General features: G+C 35.8%; 1 protein-coding gene across 3 annotated transcripts in view; it reads left to right on the top strand.

The window, feature by feature from the left end:
- The window catches only part of RELN (reelin), a 472,616-nt gene that overhangs the window by 344,772 nt on the left and 108,758 nt on the right, over positions 1-19,086 (top strand). For all 3 annotated transcript variants that reach the window (XM_079149959.1, XM_079149958.1, XM_079149957.1), the window contains exons 21-24: positions 10,330-10,522; positions 11,510-11,622; positions 16,870-17,007; positions 17,995-18,181. In XM_079149959.1, the coding sequence (XP_079006085.1) occupies positions 10,330-10,522; positions 11,510-11,622; positions 16,870-17,007; positions 17,995-18,181 (631 nt within the window). The remainder of the gene's footprint in view (positions 1-10,329; positions 10,523-11,509; positions 11,623-16,869; positions 17,008-17,994; positions 18,182-19,086) is intronic.

The raw sequence follows: 19,086 nt of genomic DNA, 5'->3' as shown, positions 1-19,086 counted from the left end.
CATGCGCGCACACACACACACACACACACACACACACACACACACACACAACACAAACACCTGCCTGACAAAGAGACCAGCAGGCACCGCCAGGTTTTTTTTTTTATTATTATTATTTTATTGTTACAGACTGCATTTTGATTCATTGTACACAAATGGGGTACATCTTTTCGTTTCTATGGTTATGCACCATGTAGATTCATACCATTCAGGTAATCATACATGTACATAGGGTAATGATGTCTGTCTCATTCCACCATTTTTCATATCCCCCTCCCTCTCATTTCCCTCTATGTAATCAAAAGTTCCTCCCTCACCCCTAATCCTCCTCTCACCCCCAACCCTTCCACCCCCTTTATGTATCATCATCCACTTATCAGGGAAAACATTCAGCCTTTGGTTTTTTGGATTTGTCTTGTTTCACTTAGCATGATATTCTCCAATTCTATCCATTTGTCTGCACATGCCATAATTTTATTGTTCTTTATGGCTGAATAGTATTCAATTGTGTATATATACCGCAGTTTCTTTATCCATTCATCTGTTGAAGGGCATCTAGGTTGGTTCCACAATCTAACTATTGTGAATTGAGCTGCTATAAACATTGATGTGGCTGTGTTACTATAGTATGCTAATTTTAAGTCCTTTGGGTATAAACCAAGGAGTGGGATAACTGAGTCTAAAGGTGGGTCCATTTCAAGTTTTCTGAGGAATCTCCACACTGCTTTCCAGAGTGGCTGCACCAATTTACAACTCCACCAGCAATGTAAAAGTATGCCTTTTTCCCCACATCTACACCAACATCTATAATTGTTTGTGTCCTTGTTAATAGCTATTCTAATTGGAATAAGATGAATTCTTAGAGTTGTTTTAATTTGTATTTCTCTAATTACTAGAAATGTTGAATACTTTTTCATATATTTATTAATGGCCTGTATATCTTCTTCTGTCCAGTTCCTTGACCCACTTATTGATTGGGGTGTTAGTATTTTTGGTGTCAGGTTTTGTAAGGTCTTTAAAAATTTTGGAGATTAGTGTTCTATCTGAAGTGCATGTGGAAAAGATTTTCTCCCACTCCGTAGGCTCTCTTTTCACATTATTGATTGTATCTTTGCTGAAAAAAAGCTTTTTAGTTTGAGTCCATCCATTTATTGATTCTTGCTTTGATTTCTTGTGCTTTGGGAGTCTTGTTAAGGAAGTCTGATCCTAAGCCAACATGATGAAGATTCTGGCCTACTTTGTCTTCTATTGGGTGCAGGGTCTCTGGTATAATTCCTAAGTTCTTGATCTATTTTGAATTGAGTTTTGTGCAGGGTGAGAGACAGAGGTTTAATTTCATTTCACTGCCTATGGATTTCCAGTTTTCCCAGCACCATTAGTTGAACAGGCTATCTTTTCTCCATTGTATGTTTTTGGCTCCTTTGTCTAGACTGAGGTTAACTGTATTTATGTGGGTTTGTCTCTGTGTCCTCTATTCTGTACCATCAGTCTGCCTGTCTATTTTGGTGTCAATACCATGCCATTTTTGTTACTATTGCTCTGTGGTATAGTTTAAAGGTCTGGTATTGTGATACCTCCTGTTTCACTAATGCATTTCTATTCATAAGTGATGAATCCTCTGAAAGAGAAATTAGGAAAATCACCCCATTCACAATATCCTCAAAAAAATAATAAAATACTTGGGAATCAATCTAACAAAAGAAAACTATAGAACTGCAATGAAAACTATAGAACACTAAAGAAAGAAATTGAAGAAAACCTTAGAAGATGGAAAGATCTCCCATGTTCTTGAATAGGAAGAATTTATATTGTCAAAATGGCCATTCTATCAAAGGCACTATGCAGATTCAGTGCAATTCCAATTAAAATCCCAATGACATTCCTCATAGAAATAGAAAAAGCAATCATGAACTTCATCTGGAAGAATAAGAGACCTCCAATAGCCAAAACAATCCTGAGCAGAAAAAGTAAAGCAGGAGATATCACAGTACCATACTTTAGACTATACTACAGAGCAATAGTAAGAAAAACAACATGGTATTGGCACCAAAATAGACAGGCAGACCAATGATACAGAAAAGAAAACACAGAGACAAACCCACATAAATACCATTATCACAAACTGGACAAAGGAGTCAAAAACATACAATGGAGAAAAGATAGCCTGTCCAACAAATGGTGCTGGCAAAACTGGAAATCCATATGCATAAAGTGAAATTAAACCTCTATCTCTCACCCACCACCAGAGTTTTGAGATGCTTTTTTTCCTCTGATTCATAGGTCTCCTACCTGACAACTTGCCCTCTCTGTCCTTCCTTCTCCTCCTCTCCCTCCTCTCTCTGGAGGCACATCCTGGGCTGTGCTTTGTAACTATTGCCCCTCTACCTGTCACACAGCAGAGGGTTGCCTGTCTCTCCCACATTAGCATTTTTTTAAGGAAATGTTCAGCAGTTGGGGTAAACTGTGAAACTTAGCAACCTTCAAAACTAGTTTGTCACCAACAAATTTCTATAAACTTTAAATTTAAGAAAAAAATTTTGAAATTAGATCCTGGCATCTAGATTTTGGGGGAATAGGTGACCCAGGCAGGTGACTGGACTATGAATGGAACTCTAGACTCCTAAAGAAGGCGTAGAGGAACCACTCTCTGTGACTTCTGACAGTCTCCCATTTACACACCCATCCTGCAGTAGCACCCCATAGATGCTCATAACCTGGTTAGATAGGGACATGTTCCTTTGTGGTCATGGCCTTTGTGTATGAAGAGCTGCACCTCCCAGGGAACCTCTATTTCCCACACATAATGTTATCTAATCTTTGAGAGAAATTTTCTACTGAGTGCCTAATTTCAGTCTAAGTTCTGTTTGCAATAAGACTGCTTTCTATAAAAACTGAATAATTAACAAAGAGCTTGACTTTTTAACTTTTTGTTGGCCTCAGAGTTTGGATAGCATAAGCTGTCTATTCCTACTTAAAGAACTATGTACAAATTTCCAAACTGGCAGAAGATGAAAATTAAGTTGAAAAATATAAACTTACTTTATATAGGAAGGATAAAGATAAGCAAAACAAAGCAGGTGCTTGGGACAAAAGTGTATTAAAAAAAAAGAACCTAAAACAGATGCTAAAAAAGCACATGGAGTACAAAATATTTTTGATTGCCAACGTAACCATGAAATCTTAATTAGATAAATAAAGATGGTTCTGACCACTTAAAAATTCATAAAAACTTTTTAAATTGAAGTGTTGAATAAGTGCATGACAAAATGCATTATGTAGAGAAATTAAAAATTTGTTTGAAGCTGTAGATTGAATAAAATAGGTTAAAAAAGGTTGTCATTAGATAAATGTGATATCTGGAAATTTCTTACTTAAATAATGAGTACAGATGAAAAACTGGCTGAGAGAAGGTAGTCAAGAAACTAAGAGGAATATTAATAAATAGTTCATCGTATGAATATGGCATGTGAAGTCAACATGTTTTACTCTTTTTCTCCTTCTGACATTGAAATGATGCACCCCACAGCAGGAAATACCATTCCATTTTTGGAAACAAGGAGGAAACCATGTTAGAGGAAAGTGAGTTGAGTTCAGAGGGAAGCAGAGCTTAGCACAGGTCTCACTGAACCCTTCTCACTGGAGCTGAGGTTGGTAACCACAACAGTGGTGGTAACATCAGGGGAAAAGCCCAGTCAGGGGTCTCCACATATTGCACACCATAGAGCAAGGACCAATGCAAAACTGTTAGAATTACAAAGGGAGAATTATGACCTCCATAATTCAGAGTGTGATTTTAATATTTTGCTTTAGTCCTCCATGGATCAAGATTGCAAACAAAAAAATAAGTGAAGACCTAGACACCTGAAAAGAGGTAATTAACGGGCAAAGTTTATTTTTTAAAAGTTTACAAATAAAAAATATACATTCCTTTCAAATGTCATTGGACATTTGCAAAAAATGATTATGAACTAGGCTCAGAGACAATCTCAGTAGACACCAATAAAACAACACCATAAGAATTCTGCTGCTTAAAAATTTTAAACTTGGAGGGATTGGCTGGGTGGGAAGGGGAAGCATGGTAGATTGTGAGGCAGACATTATTACCCTATATACATGTGTGAAAAGAATTTTTTAAAAATAATATTTATCACTGTCAAAAAAAGTTAATGAAAATAAATAAATAAATTTTTAAAAAATTAAACATGTATTTGGGGAAGGAAAAAATCCTCCTTGAAAATAACATATTACAAAAAAAAAAGAAAATAACATATTACAACAAATTTGGAGGGGGGGCATGTTTTTAACATATATGACAGGCTATCCATCCTCTTTTTGTGAAGAACTATCGCAAAGCAATTACAAAGTTTAACCCTATCTTTTAAAATGGACAAAGTACGTGAAAAACCTGCTTACACACACAGAAAATAAACACAAATAGACATTTAATTTTATTAATAATTGAAAATGAAAATTAAGAGACAGGCATAAAGTAGTTAAAATGAAAAATACTGTCAGTGTTCAATATTGACAGGTGGTAAGAATCGGCTCCTCGGTCATTCTTAATGGTCTTGATAAGCGTAACTTGTTACAATCCTTTTGGAAGCAGCCCTGGCAGTGAGTGTCAACTTTCACAACATGCATTTGCTTTGACTAAGCAATTCTGATTCTTGAAATTTATCTTAAGAAATTATTGGACAAGTGCACAGAGATACACAAGATGCATATTATAGAAGCATTGATTATAGCAATGAAAAAAAGGAAACAACTTTCCAAGATTTCCATACTTGGAGATTGGCTTTATCTGGTAAAAATGACGATAGAAGATGGCCATGAAATCATTGAAAAAATAAAAAGGCAGATGCACTATGATTCTTTTTTTTTTTTTTTTTTTTTTTTTTTTTTTTTAATGCCGGGGATTGAACCAGCACACTTAACTACTGAGCCACATCCCCAGCCCTTTTTACTTTTTATTTTGAGAAGGGTCTTGCTAAGTTGCTTAGGGACTCAATACATTGCTGAGGCTGGCTTTGAACTTGTGATCCTCCTGCCATAGCCTCCCTAGTCACTGGGATTACAGGCATGAGCCACCATCCCAGCTCTTACTTATTTTTTACAGAATTAAAGTTGAGTGTATATGTGTCTGTATCTTTGTGTAAGCACAAGAAAACATTCCCAGAAGTATTTATATCAAAATGTTAAGTGCTCATTACATAATGGAATTGTAAACTTTAATTTCTTTAAAAAAAAAAAACTGCTTCTTCTACATTGTCAGATTGTTTTTCCAATAAGTATAGAATTTATAAAATACACTAAAATATCATGGTTATTTCTAATATTATAAAAACAGCAACTGAGTTAAAATGCTACTTTTAATCCCATAGTATCAACAGGCTTTTTTCTATCAAATCTAGTGAACATACCTTTATGATTATAAGAACATAAAAAGACAATGATATCTAAGAGCCAGATTCATTTACATCTCCTTCTGCAGATGACTAAAACTTCTTAATAGTATCAAAACAAAAATAGCATTTGTTGACTCTTATGTTCTCTGAAAAGAGCTCTGCAGATTTGTTCTTTTCTGTGAGAATCTTGAAAAATAACAGTATTGCTTAGGTTTCTAAGAAATGTAAATATGGATACAGTGTTTTCTGTTACAGCACATTAATAATGAGATTTCAGCCATGCTGACTTTCTAACAAAAATATTCTTAGAGAGGTGAAATCAGTTGTCAAAAATGACTCAGTCCCTAGATGATTTGGCTGCTTGACATGAATTTGCTTTTAAAGAGTTTGTGGCCCAAGTATTCTACTGCTTACTTATCTGCCTTTCATATAAAAGTCTTTTTTTTTTTTCCTGAAGTTGGAAAAGAGACTCTGGAGAGAACATGATTTCTTTAAGCCAAGGTCACCTCAAAATCTTATCTGTGTTCATTACAGCATTGAAGTAGCTGTAGTTTTGTAAAGCCGGTCTGCTCCCTAGGTGAAAGACTACACACATGTACTTATTTCATTTAGCAAACATTCTTTGAGATTCTTCCACAGGTGGGACATGGTGGAAAGAATGTCAGAATAGAAGTCAGAAGGCCTCCTTTCTTGCTTTCTAGCAACTGTGACTCTGGGGCCAGCAACTCCACCTCTCTGTTGTCCTTCTCTGTAACACAGTGTTACAGATTCCTGATGTCCCCCAAGTGGCCTTGACTCAACAGTCAAATGAGATAATCCGGCCGCTAGAAAACCATGGTGTCCAACACAAATGTTTTCTGTGAGATACAGGCCTTTTTCTTCATATTTTGGGGAGGCAGAGATTAAGAAGATATGATCCCTCTCTGCAGGAAAGCTTCCAATATGGTCAGGAAAACAGGTCTTCGGCAGTAGCTGAAATTGAGTAATGGAGGGGTAGGTGAAGGAGATATACCAAGCACTTAGAACTGTGGAGACTGAAGTTACATTATGGTGTTATCCATTTGACCAGTGTCATAATAACCTACTAGCCTTCTTGCGGTTGGTATTAAAGAGAGGGGTAATATCATCCTAGTGAAAAGAGATATCCCATTGTCTCATTAAATCTTGCAGTTAGACACAGGAACTTTTAAAAGTCATTTCTTTATTTTTGAGGCACTCTTTCAAGTTAGCATGAATAAAGCTAAGCCTCCTGATTCCCAGTGCATTCTGTCTCTAGAATTTCTTCCCAAAATGCTGATGCAGGCTATTCTTTTCTCTTCCTATGATGGTAACAGAGAAAAAGTTCAGGTTCATTTTTGCCTCTGTAAACATAATCTTAACTTCAGTGAGCAGCAAAGAGGAGCAGTTCTGTAAACTAGAGGACATTCTCTGCCTTCACACCCCAACTGAGTATGAGCATGCAGAATGGAAACTGCGAACTTAATATCCCTGACTTGATTTCAGCCAGACTTGAGTAAACCAGAAGCAGTCAAGTGAGTTTGTGCTGTGAGTGAGCTAGAGCTTAAAGCATGGACATCTGTTTTCCCTGTGTCATTTTGTTTCTGATTAAGGCATCAGGATATATATCATACAGTACTATGGGGTGTGGCAGGTGTGGCAGTTAGAAATGCATCCAGTGCTAGGTTACAAAACAAGAAAACACTGACCCTGGCATAAACAAGTCAAGAGGCTTAGTTTTCATTTATAACAAGTGGCCCAGAACAGACAGCCCAGGACTGGAGAGTACCTTAACAAGGCCACCAGAGACCCAGGATTTCACTGCACAGTTTCAGCAAAGAGGTCTCTACCCATGTGCTCGTTCTGCTAACGAGAGACGATACCCCTCTAGAAAGGAAGGAAACCCATAAAAGCAACAGGCAAAAGGGTGGGGTTAATTCCACCAGTCCCTTTTTAAAAACTTATCATTGAAGGCAGTGAGTAAATACACCTAGCATCTTTCCCTTACATCTCACTAGTGAGAACTCATTGGTAGACACAATCTCTGGAAGGTGACTGGGGAGACAATAGGCTGTGGCTGGCAGTTAACTGGCCCACCCTTAAGGATCTGCCTACACTAAGAAACGGCAGACACGCTGGGCAGCTCTTCCACCAGTTGACAGATACAGTTGCTAAGCAAGACTTGTTGTCACTGTTTAACTGCCATCATTTTGCTTACTGAACTCGTTATTTTACATACTTTTTATGTTGTTATTTTCTTGGTGTCTTGGCATCATTAAAATCTGCTGTTCTCTATCATAGTAGCTCCTTCTGTGTGTATGCTTCCAGCTCCTCAGCAAATTTCATAGCTCCTTTTGTAACCACATAAGGGTTAGGTGCACATGATGTGTGTGTAAAACACAGCATTTCCTTCTGTTTTGTATAGAACTATGAGGACAGTAAACAGTCCCGGAAGAGAGGAATTTTTTAAAAAACTATGAAAATAATCTTAACTTATTTCAGAAATGCTGGCGTAGGAAAATTGCATGCATGGCAGAAGTGAGAAGGCTTTAGTGGCTCTGTGTCACTTGCAGATCCATGAGGTTACATGCTGCCCGCACTGTGGGGTTTTCTCTTAAGATGTCCAGGAAAGATGGCACATTTTTAAAGCAAGAACAATTTAAGTGAAGCCTAGTTGGCGTGCCTCTGATTACATCCCTCTTTGAAAGCATTAAAAGGGGCATTTAAACCTAAAAGCAACACTATTTCTTCCAGGAAAAAAAAAAAAAAAAAAAACTTTTGGAAAACCTTCTTTGCCTATTCAGAAGACCATGGGAATGATAGAGATATAAGTTTGTGCCTGTATGACTTACTAATGTTTTTGTTCTATGTGGATTTATTTTGCCAGTTTTGCTAAAAATTGCATTCTACAGTGTTATATTTTTAGATTGTGTCCTGTGTACTCCAACATATAACATAGCTTTATGTCTTTAGCATCACAGTGTCATTGCATAAACACTGGAAGTTAATGACTTATAAATTAACTATAAGCAAATTTCAAATTGCAGTGTTTTCCTCTCCCAATCTTAGAATGATTGAAAGACACAGAGATAGTATATTGGTTAAGAGACTTTGGAGTCAAGCAAAACCAATTTCTCACTGACTCCTTACCATTGACACCCCATTTCCTCAACTGCTAAAAAGAGATCATTGTTCCTACTACTCAGAGTTACTTTAAGGATGAAACTAAAGAAGACAACATGGGTATTATGCTCAGCACAGTCTTGTTCTGGACCTACACTCAATAAATGCACCTTTTTCGATAACAATAAAGAAGTTGTAGCTTTTGTGATTTCTTAACTGATTTGCAAGACCAACCATACTGAATATAATAACTCCTTCCTTTTATTGAACATTTTACTAAAGCAGATAGTGGAGTACCTCTGTTTTATTTCTCTATTCATTGTTCAAGTATAAAATCTTAGTTTAAAATCTGTTAGCTAAATGGTAATTACTCATTGATGGGGAAAGCTTGTATTTTATAACCTTGAGTCCAACTCTGTTGTGACTCAATCTATGAACAATATTGCATTTTAAATAACATCTTCATTTCTGCAAGAAGCAAGTCATAGTAGTTCCTCCTTATTTTGCTGATACCACAAAAGAAAAGTAAGGAAATATACTAAGTGCAGCAAAGATTCCACAGAGTATTACATTAGCTCCTTGGCCCATATCTTCTATGCCCTCTGACTAGTAGGGGTTACTGTTGAAGCACAGTAGTGAACCTTTTACAGAATGACAGAAACATGTGCCATGGTAGATAAACCCTAGTGTAGTTGACCTGTGTAGATTCAGTGCAAATGTGTCCATATTTTAATCTTCCTGGTAAGATTTCAGATTCCTTGAGAAGTTTTCTCTAAAAAATAATAATAATTTTGTCTACCTTTGAACAGTTTACAATTACAATTATACAATACTCATTTGAGACCCAGTAAAACATGGGAATTTTACTGACTTAGGGCACAACTGTTAAAATTACCTTATGATTTTTCAGTATTTAATGCATGAGCATTAGAATCTGTTTGGAAAACAACAAAAGAAAAAAAAAAAAAAAGGAAATTGTGAAAGTTTCTACCACCAAACACAGAGACCACAAACATTCTGGTCAATTTCATTTCTTTATCATCTTGTGGATATTTTTGAAATGTACTTCATAATATATATTTAAATGTGATTATATTACCTTCATAAATATTTGAAACATACATAATTTTGCGACAGGTAGCTGTCTATGCCAGTTTACTTAAGCCTTCCATTTTTCTCTAGTTTGACAATGAGATTGTGACCAATTATTATTATAATTAATTGTGTAATATTCATCACATTTTTATAAAATTGTCTCTGAATTTATAATTATTTCCTTAGGATAGATTGCAAGAGGTGAGATTAATGAGAGCAATATATGAGTGAGTACCCAATTTCAGATACATTTGACAACTGTAGATATTAACTTTTTAAAAAGTTGCTTCTTTGATAGATTATTTAAAATCACATTTATTACATTGAGTGAAATCTGTTCTAGAGCTTAGCAAGGTTTAAATAAGTAACACGACACTGTTTTAGCATACAGTACAAAGTGAAGAGCTTAGCTAGGCGTTGTGGTGCATGCCTATAATCCCAGCAGCTAGAGAGGCTGAGGCAGGAGATCAAGTTTGAGATCAGCCTCAACAACTTAGTAAGGCCGTAAGCAATTCAGTAAGAACTTGTCTCAAAATAAAAAATAAAAAGGACTGGGATGTGGGTCAGTGGTTAAGTGCCCTGGGTTCTATTCCCAGTGCCAAAAAAAAAAGAAAAGAAAAAGAAAAAAAGAAAGAAAAATCAAAGTGAGGAGCTTAATTTTTAGATTCACTTTTTAGAATTTTCTGATTTCCACCACTGTCTCTTTCAGTTTTACAGGAGATTCTAAACTTGCCTCAAGTATGCGCTATGTGGAAACACAGTCAATGCAGATAGGTGCATCCTATATGATTCAGTTCAGTTTGGTGATGGGATGTGGCCAGAAATACACCCCCCACATGGATAACCAGGTTAAACTGGAGTACTCAACCAACCATGGCCTTACCTGGCATCTTGTCCAAGAAGTAAGTATATTTTCTCAAGTTGGTGACTTCTTCCTTTTTTTATATGAAAGCAGTTAAAATTCTAAAAATTTAGTTCAAGTTGAAAAGAAATAGCATCATTTGTAACAAAATTGGGCATAAAGTCAGCAATGTATTATAAAGATAACACATTCTTCATTACGAGATAGTAAATGGTAATTGGAAATATTTAAAAAAATGGGAATTACTTCAAGATTGAATACTCTATATTTTAAATACTACTTTCTCTATTCTTTTTCCACTATAAACTTACCTCTCATTTCCCCATTTCGTGTCTTCATCTCTTCCTTTCCTTTGTCTCTTTACCTTTAGATAGACTATATAAAGAATATGGTGTCTCAACAAAAAAAGAAACACAGATCCATTTTTTAAAATAAAATTTACTTTTTTATGTATACATTAATAATCTGGCATAGCAGTAAATGCATAAATACCTTGATGAATAGAATAGTTTTAACATATGCCAATAACAGATTTTAAAAATGAGTCCCTGATCCATTTCTGTTTGTACATGTGAGAACTGGGAGACATTTCATTCCATGTGGCATCTCATTTGTGGTTATTTCCCAAATGTTTCAGCCTCACGGAAGGAAAAATCATGGAATGCATCCACATCACCAGTAGTTAAGATTATTACATTAGACCTTCATCAGGTTTTTTGTTTGTATGTATGCTTTTGTTTTGGGTACCAGGGATTGAACCCAGGAGCACTTAACCACTGAGCCCCATCCTCAGCCCTTTCATTTTTTATTTAGAGACAGAGTTTCACTAAGTTACTTAGGGCCTTGCTGAATTGAGGAGGCTGACTTCGAACTTTTGATCCTCCTGCCTCAGCTTCCCAGCTGGAATTATAGGCGGACGCCACCATGCTCAGCTCCCTCAGGTCTTTTCTACTTACAGTGGTGTGTAAACATATTTCCCCTGAGGGAAAAAGAAGGTGGAGTTTAATTTTGCCTTACTCTCTTTCAGGAATGCCTTCCAAGTATGCCAAGTTGTCAAGAATTTACATCAGCAAGTATTTATCATGCCAGTGAGTTCGCGCAGTGGAGAAGAGTCATAGTGCTTCTTCCCCAGAAAACTTGGTGAGAAATGACATCTTTAGATATGGCTGTCACTTTAACTTACTATCTCTATTGGCATGACTTGAATATTAAGATGAATTAAGCACAATAGGAAGATATTTATTCATCGTTTTATACCCTCTAAATACCCAAATCTTTCTTTTGTACTGAAAAATATTTGAAAAATAGAGCTAATGAAAATTTTGTTTCCCAGTGTCCCAGCTTCCTCTGACCTCCCTTGTTGCCCCAAGTTTTTGTTTTGGGGAGGAGAACTTAAGAGCCAGCTCCTTTAGGTTTGACATACAAAAGGCAATGATACAGGAATCTAAAAATATGAGCAGTATAAATTGCAAATTTATTGACTTACTTCAAAACCCTACTTTTTATATCAAAAGTTTAACATGTACTCCTTTCTCTAGTGACATTTTTTTTAGTAAATAAAAATCATCCCCCAGGAGACAGGGGCCTTGATAATCAAGAAATAATATTTTAGTAATGTGAAGGAAAAAAGCACAATAGCTTTTCCCAGATATTACACTCTTCCATGTTAGGTAGACAAATCAAAATAATGCAGTATTGGTGAGGCAGGGGTAGGGGGTCTGGGGGATTAAGAATTAAGTACTATGAATAGGATTTAAAGCCCTTGAACAGGATGACCTTTGCCTAAAGAAAAAGCCCAGATAAAAATTAGAAGGCCTGGAAGCTGAGGTTGTGGCTCAGTGGTAGAATATGCTTGCCTAGCACGTGTGAGGCACTGGATTCAATCTGCAGCACCACATAAAATAAAAGAAATGTATTGTGTCCTTCTACAACTAAAAAAAAAAAAAAAAAAAAAAAAAAATATATATATATATTTAATTAGAAGGCCTGAATTCTCAGAATAGCTTTGCCAGTGGTTAACCACATGATCTTCACATTCACCATCTTTTAAGGTCAATTCTTAATCATAGAATGAAATGTTTTAATTAGATTATCTTAAAATTCCCTCACAGTCCTAGAATTCTGATTCTGTGATGTGTACAGCAGAAAAAGCATAAGAGAAACAAGTATTTTATTTTTCTGTGATATCTTTCTTTCATACCCCTTTTGTGAAAATTATAAAATAAATCCTCAGATTATTTTATATAAAAATTAGACTGTATACAAAAATAATTGATTAACAACCTGGCATTATTTTAATGCCTTTAGATTGAATCACTGCATTATGTAAGAATGACTCCTTGATTAGGTTTAAGAATACATCATTATGTCAGTTGGAATAAAATGCTTGAAATTTGATTTGTACAGATTTTTATTTTTTGTCCAGCTGTGAGTCATTTCTCAGATACTCTGTTGATACTTTGTATATCAAGTTCTTACTTTCTGTAATACCTACTTTTTGATGTCTACTGCCAGGAATATAATCAAACTTTGATTTAATTTGAAGGACTTTCTAACCATATATATCAGTAAAAGTTTATGCAAAATGACACATCAACAATTGAAATACTAGTCATACTGGGCACAAGCAACTGAGGGTTTTTTCCCCTTATTTCACACATACAATTAAGTATATTTCTGTCATTACTTGAAATTGTTGATTTTTATTCCTTTGTAAATGTAGTATGATTTCAAAATTATGGTAAGGTAATATTGATGGTGTAATTTAGAGATGTCTTTTTACCCCTGGAAACATTATGAGCTATTTTTCTTATTTATGGTATCTGAGGAAGTATCCAAAAAGTATTAACCTTGTCAGAAAAATACCTTTGTAGGTATTTTACACTCAAAGTGTATGCTGCTATTATTTCATAACTCAAAAGAACATCACCAAGTTGAAAGTTTTAGCATAGTCAGAAAAATTAATTCTCCTCAGTGTTAATTAAACACTTGAAAGGAGATATGTTGACCCTTAAACTCTAGATTCAATATAGTGCCTGCCATATAGTAGATGTGCTCATTGAATGTTGGAAAATTAAATAGAATTTTAATTTAGTGTGCCTCAATAAACTAAAGAAATATTTCATTATAAGATACTACAGTTTGAAAATAGAAAAAATCAACTAGTTTATTTCTTTGTCCATTTGCCTTTAAACGCATGCAATAATGATTAAATTCTGCTTCTCTACTTTCCTTCAAAGCTCTGGAAAAAGAAAGTGAAAATATTTTTTAAAAACATACAGCCCAGTAGAATATTTATTTTAGCATTCCTACTGACTATAATACTCAAACTAAACATTACTGCTACATTTTTTAAAAAGTAATGTTTAACTGGTTATTGTCACTTTGGATCTATAACATTTAAAAGTTCTGCTATAAAGATTAAATATGTTTACTCTTCTTGGCATTCTTGATAACTTTATTATGTTCATTTCAAACTTTTGCAAATAATATTTCATTGGGGAAAAGCAGCAAAGTTTAGCTTGAAGCTGTATTATTTTGGCCAAATCTTTGTTCTGCTGTTTTGATTTAAACTTACGCAAAATATAAATTGAATGCATAAAAGCAAATGTGACCCTAGCATTATTAAGATCTGTTAACTTTGGAAAATGTGCTAGATAGGATAACTTAAAGTGGAAATATCAAATGTATACACCTGTTCAGAGAAATTATATTGTATAAGAACTGAACATTTGTTACCCAATGAAAATTAATTTCGTTTTTATGAGAGACATTTACATAAGAACAGGGCCTAATGAGACCCAAACAGCTGTCAGTCGCCGACTTCATAAACAAATCAACACCTAATGACTGAATGAGTTTCAGAATAATTGGGTAAATGTAATCACAGGAACTCTGAAGGTGGAAAATACAATTTAGTCAGCCTTCATTTACCTTGATTCCTGAGGCTATCCAACTACCAAGAGATGACTCAATGCCATTTTATTTCTGTTTTGAAGTTTATATGGGGGGAAAAATTAAATGAAGATTCAAGTTTTGTTGCTTTTGGGAATCCATAGAGTTTGGGTTTTAAATGCAAGTCAACCTCATTTCATGACCCACATAGCAGTAGTTGCACTTTCAGATTCTATCCAAAGTGTACAAGATCTTCCTAAGATTACTTAGTTGGAAGAAAGAGAGAATCAGGCAAATTAAACATTGATATTTTAAGCAATATTTAGCAGTGAGGCAGCTGAAAATCAGTGAGATCACACCTTGTCCTCCCACGTGTGACCAGCTGGAGATGGCTCACACAACTGATTTTTTTTTTTTTCTCACTAAAAATGAAGCCAATATTCAACCACCGTTTCTTGTATTCTCTCTTAATTAACATCAGAACATTAAACTATGGATTTTATTTAAATGGAATAGTTCCCTTTATTATTTTTTGTCTTAAGAAATACCTTTTTCAAGAGTTTATAAATTGTGTGTAAGGATTAATTTACTTAGAAAAAGAATTTAGAATGTGCCTGTATGTGACTAGTAAAAGCATAAATAAACTTGGAAATCTAGGACAGATTCCTGAACCCCCTCACACCCCATTTCAATACTGAAAGTGGCAAAGCCTCATAATAATGTATGCCATGGGTTTTGTAGCAGCATTAACTATAAAGAAAACTGTCACCTTGGCCAACACACTACTAGAGGAATCGTTTTATTTGAAAGCTAGAAGGGATCTTAGAAATCAGTTTGCTGAAGCCCTCTATTTGAGAAGTGAGGAAGTGGATACCCCTGAAGGCTTAGATTTCTCACTAAAGGTCACAGAGCTGATAAATTGGACATCAAGGTCTGGGGGGTCTTGTCCCTTGACTCCTAGTACATTCTTTACTCCATTACCTACAGAAGTGAGAAACAGTCTGCCCTTTCCTAAGCTGTTCAACCACACCTTGACTCACTTTTATCAGCACTTTCTTTTTTCTTTTCCTGTATAACCACTGGAACAAAAGATATCCCTGCCTCAAATGAGTTTACGGCTTAGTCAACTGTGGCTGTGGACTTGACTCAGATTATAAGTCAACTCTCCTTTTCATGATGATGATGGTGCATGAGTTCTATTTGCTTCTATCCTGTAGGTTCTAGACTGCAAGACATTGTTTCCACCTTTAGAGAGGGCTTTTCTAAAAACGGCTTCTCAATGGGACTGTGGAAATTGTCATGACTGCTTAATTACAAGCATAAACCTGTTACCACAGAGGAGGTGGTACACCTGCCCCATTGTATACCCTTTGACAAGCACTGATAAACTAGCAAAACTGTGTCTACTGGATGTACCCCAGGGAATCCAGGAATTATCCTACCAGAGATGAAAGTGCAACCTATTAGCAACAGATCATTAGTAAAATAAACAATAAAATCTTCATCTGGATTTTAACAGTGGTTATGTACTTAGGGAGTACTTAATATGTGTAATTGATGCAGAAAATTTAATGGATCATTCAGAGACATTAAGATCAAATGTATGGGTAGATGGCATGCTTAGGAATGGTTTAATCAGGTAGCTAAGCCCCCACATTAATTCTGCAACTCCTTTTTTTGTTATTTTGTTTAGTACTTTGACCCAAAGATCTAATGACAGACCCCTGAAAATTCTTACAAGTGAAAAATGTGCCATAATTTTAAAAATATTATTTTAAAGTAGTGAGTGACTTGAGGCCTTCTTGATACTACTATCAAAATATTTTCTTTATTAGGCTTTACATCTGGTTTCAATGAATTAAAGTCCCAAGTGTTTCTGTCTGTGCAGTGTACCACTTCAGTTTCCATCTCCAGTGAAGATCCACTGGTCCATGAAATTCAAGCAAATCACTGTTTCAGAAGGAAGCAGACTTTAGCATGCAGGTGTTCTTACTTGGAAAATAGTGTAGCATATATACTACATGTCTGCTCTATCCTGAAATACAAAACTCTCTACCCAAAACAAAATTCTTTGTTTTATATTGTGAGCTAACTGAAAATCTGCCAATAGCATGATTTATTTGTTCTGAGAAACTGAAATATTCTGATTGGAAATTTTATACTTTCTTCTGTGACAGCTCCATTTAGTGGATATTTTTATTTTTAAAAAGTATCCTTTCTTTTTCTAGCACCAAATCTCTGAGCAACAACAAAAAATTTTCTTTAAACTGTCTCAAATGAATTAAGATTGAAGTATATCTAATATTGGAAATGTCTTTTTAACTTTCATTCATGATAGAATGGCTGTATGGCACAGTAATTGAGTGAAAATTAAACTGAAGAAAAATGATGGACAACTAAAAGAACAAGAAAGTTAGTTATCTGGAGCTCTGGCAGTCTGGAGCACTACTTCTCAGTTGAAACACGATTTTTATTACTGTACTTTGTTTCCAGGTCCAGTGCTACCCGCTTCCGATGGAGTCAGAGCTATTATACAGCCCAAGATGAGTGGGCTTTAGACAACATTTACATCGGGCAGCAGTGCCCCAACATGTGCAGTGGGCATGGTTCATGTGACCATGGCATGTGCAGGTACGAGCTCCAGCAAATGCAATCCATCCCTGCCTCTCGGGATTCGTGTCTGTGGGCATACCACAGCTGTCGTTGTCAATTAGTGGGTAGACTAATAAATGATGAAATAACTGAAAGAAAATGAGCCTACTTTCTGTTCTTTCTTTAAATGTAAAAGATACCATTACACTTACTGAGTGCAGCAGTGCACACCTGTAATCCCAGCCACTTGGGAGGCTGAGGTAGAAGGATCCCAAGTGCAAGGCCAGCCTGAGCAACTTAGCAAGACCCTGTCTCATTAAAAAAATAAAAAAGCTGAGGGTGTGTCTCAGTGATAGACGATTCCTAGTACCAAAACAAAAACCACCACCAACAAAAAAAGATACATTAAAATAAATATAAAGCCATATATTCAGAGACAAGAACTTCTGGTTTTAAATTTCAGTTTATTAAAAGATGCCTTGCTGTCTTTTCTCCTTTCTCCTCTTGAAAGTGAAACACTGCAGCTCGCTCTCCTATGCCACTTCAGCAGAAGCTCAAGGTTGTACACACAGGGAAACAAGACGGTGATTATCACTAATGAGAATGAGATAGGAACACACTTGAATCCTTAAAGACTATAAAGGAGACATAATTCAATCATAAAGAGAAACTAAAACATGGCCAGAGTTACATATTGGTCTAACAAACATTTCTGTGTGACTTTTTAAGGTTGCAGGAAAATTCCACTCACTTGCTCCCACCCAACACACCCATAAGCACACTTACCTACCCAAATTCTACCATTCTACTACGATGTCTTTTCAAGAAGTATTCTATTTATTTTGGGGAGTGTGAAAACTAAATTTTTTAGTACTACATCACATATACAGATTAACACTATAGAGAAAAATCTCATGTTAATTGTAAAACTCAAGGAAAAGTAAGATACCTAGATGTTTTAGGCAAAATAACTGTTGTACTGCCAAGTAGTTGATGACTTGGTAACTTGGCCCTGCTCTCTCATAGGTGTGACCAGGGATACCAAGGCACCGAATGCCATCCAGAAGCTGCACTTCCTTCAACAATTATGTCAGATTTTGAGAACCAGAATGGTTGGGAGTCTGACTGGCAAGAAGTAATTGGGGGAGAAATTGTAAAACCAGAACAAGGATGTGGGGTTGTCTCTTCTGGATCATCTCTGTACTTCAGCAAGGTATGACCAAGACTGGGGTGAGCCATTGGGGCAGTGCTACTTTAATGTGTGACTAGCTTACAGGGCAGACTGAACTTTAAAGGTACATATATGAAATGTTTTTCTGTTGCCCGCATTCCCTGCTTTTGATAGGGCTTTGTCAAATTCCTATCCCTTCACTACATCTTGGGAAACTTGAGTTTTTTTGTTTTGTTTTGTTTTTTGACTACTACAGATCCAGATGAGACTGGTTTACAATTCTTATCTTGTACCTAATTTAAATCCTGTTTCTTTCCTCTACTCTGATACCAGCAAGGCTTATATCTTGAGAGTTTTTGTATGGGGAAGGTTCTTGGTCTTTTCTTACCCTGTCCTTTGGCAGGTGTGTGGATGTGTGGGCTTGGGGTGAGAAATGAGCAGGTGTAGGAGTAGAAGAGTTTAGAAGGTAAGGAAGCAACTTGGAGCCAGACTACATGATTCAGCCTGATGCTACCATTTCCTTGCTCTGTGATTTTGAGCACATTACTTTAATCTTTTTGTGGCTTAACTTTCTCATCTATAAAGTTGGGACAATAAAGAATCTACCTCATTGGGGGTTTTATGTAGATTAAATGAGTTAGAATTTGACAATTATGTAAAAGAATCTCTGACACATAGAAAACCACTTTTATGTTCATTTATTAGTTTTGTCAATCCATTAATCTCAGAAATATGATTGGAGGAAGGAAGAATAATGGTAGGGAGGAGTGTGCAGAGCTGTTGCATGAGAACTGAGCAGCTTTCCATGGTGAGCAGACATCTCAGGTCTTATTTTGACTTGGTTCCATGGATATTGGTGAAATCTGCTGATGTGTAGAACTCTACATAAAAGGTTTTTTTTTTTTTTCTTGCAGTCTTCAGCTTTCATACTTGTGCTACCAAATTAG

This window comes from Sciurus vulgaris, assembly GCF_902686455.1.
Source record: "Sciurus vulgaris genome assembly, chromosome: 8".
Lineage (NCBI taxonomy): Eukaryota > Metazoa > Chordata > Mammalia > Rodentia > Sciuridae > Sciurus > Sciurus vulgaris.
Note: the sequence above shows the minus strand (reverse complement) of the source record. Positions and strands in the feature narration are given on the sequence as shown.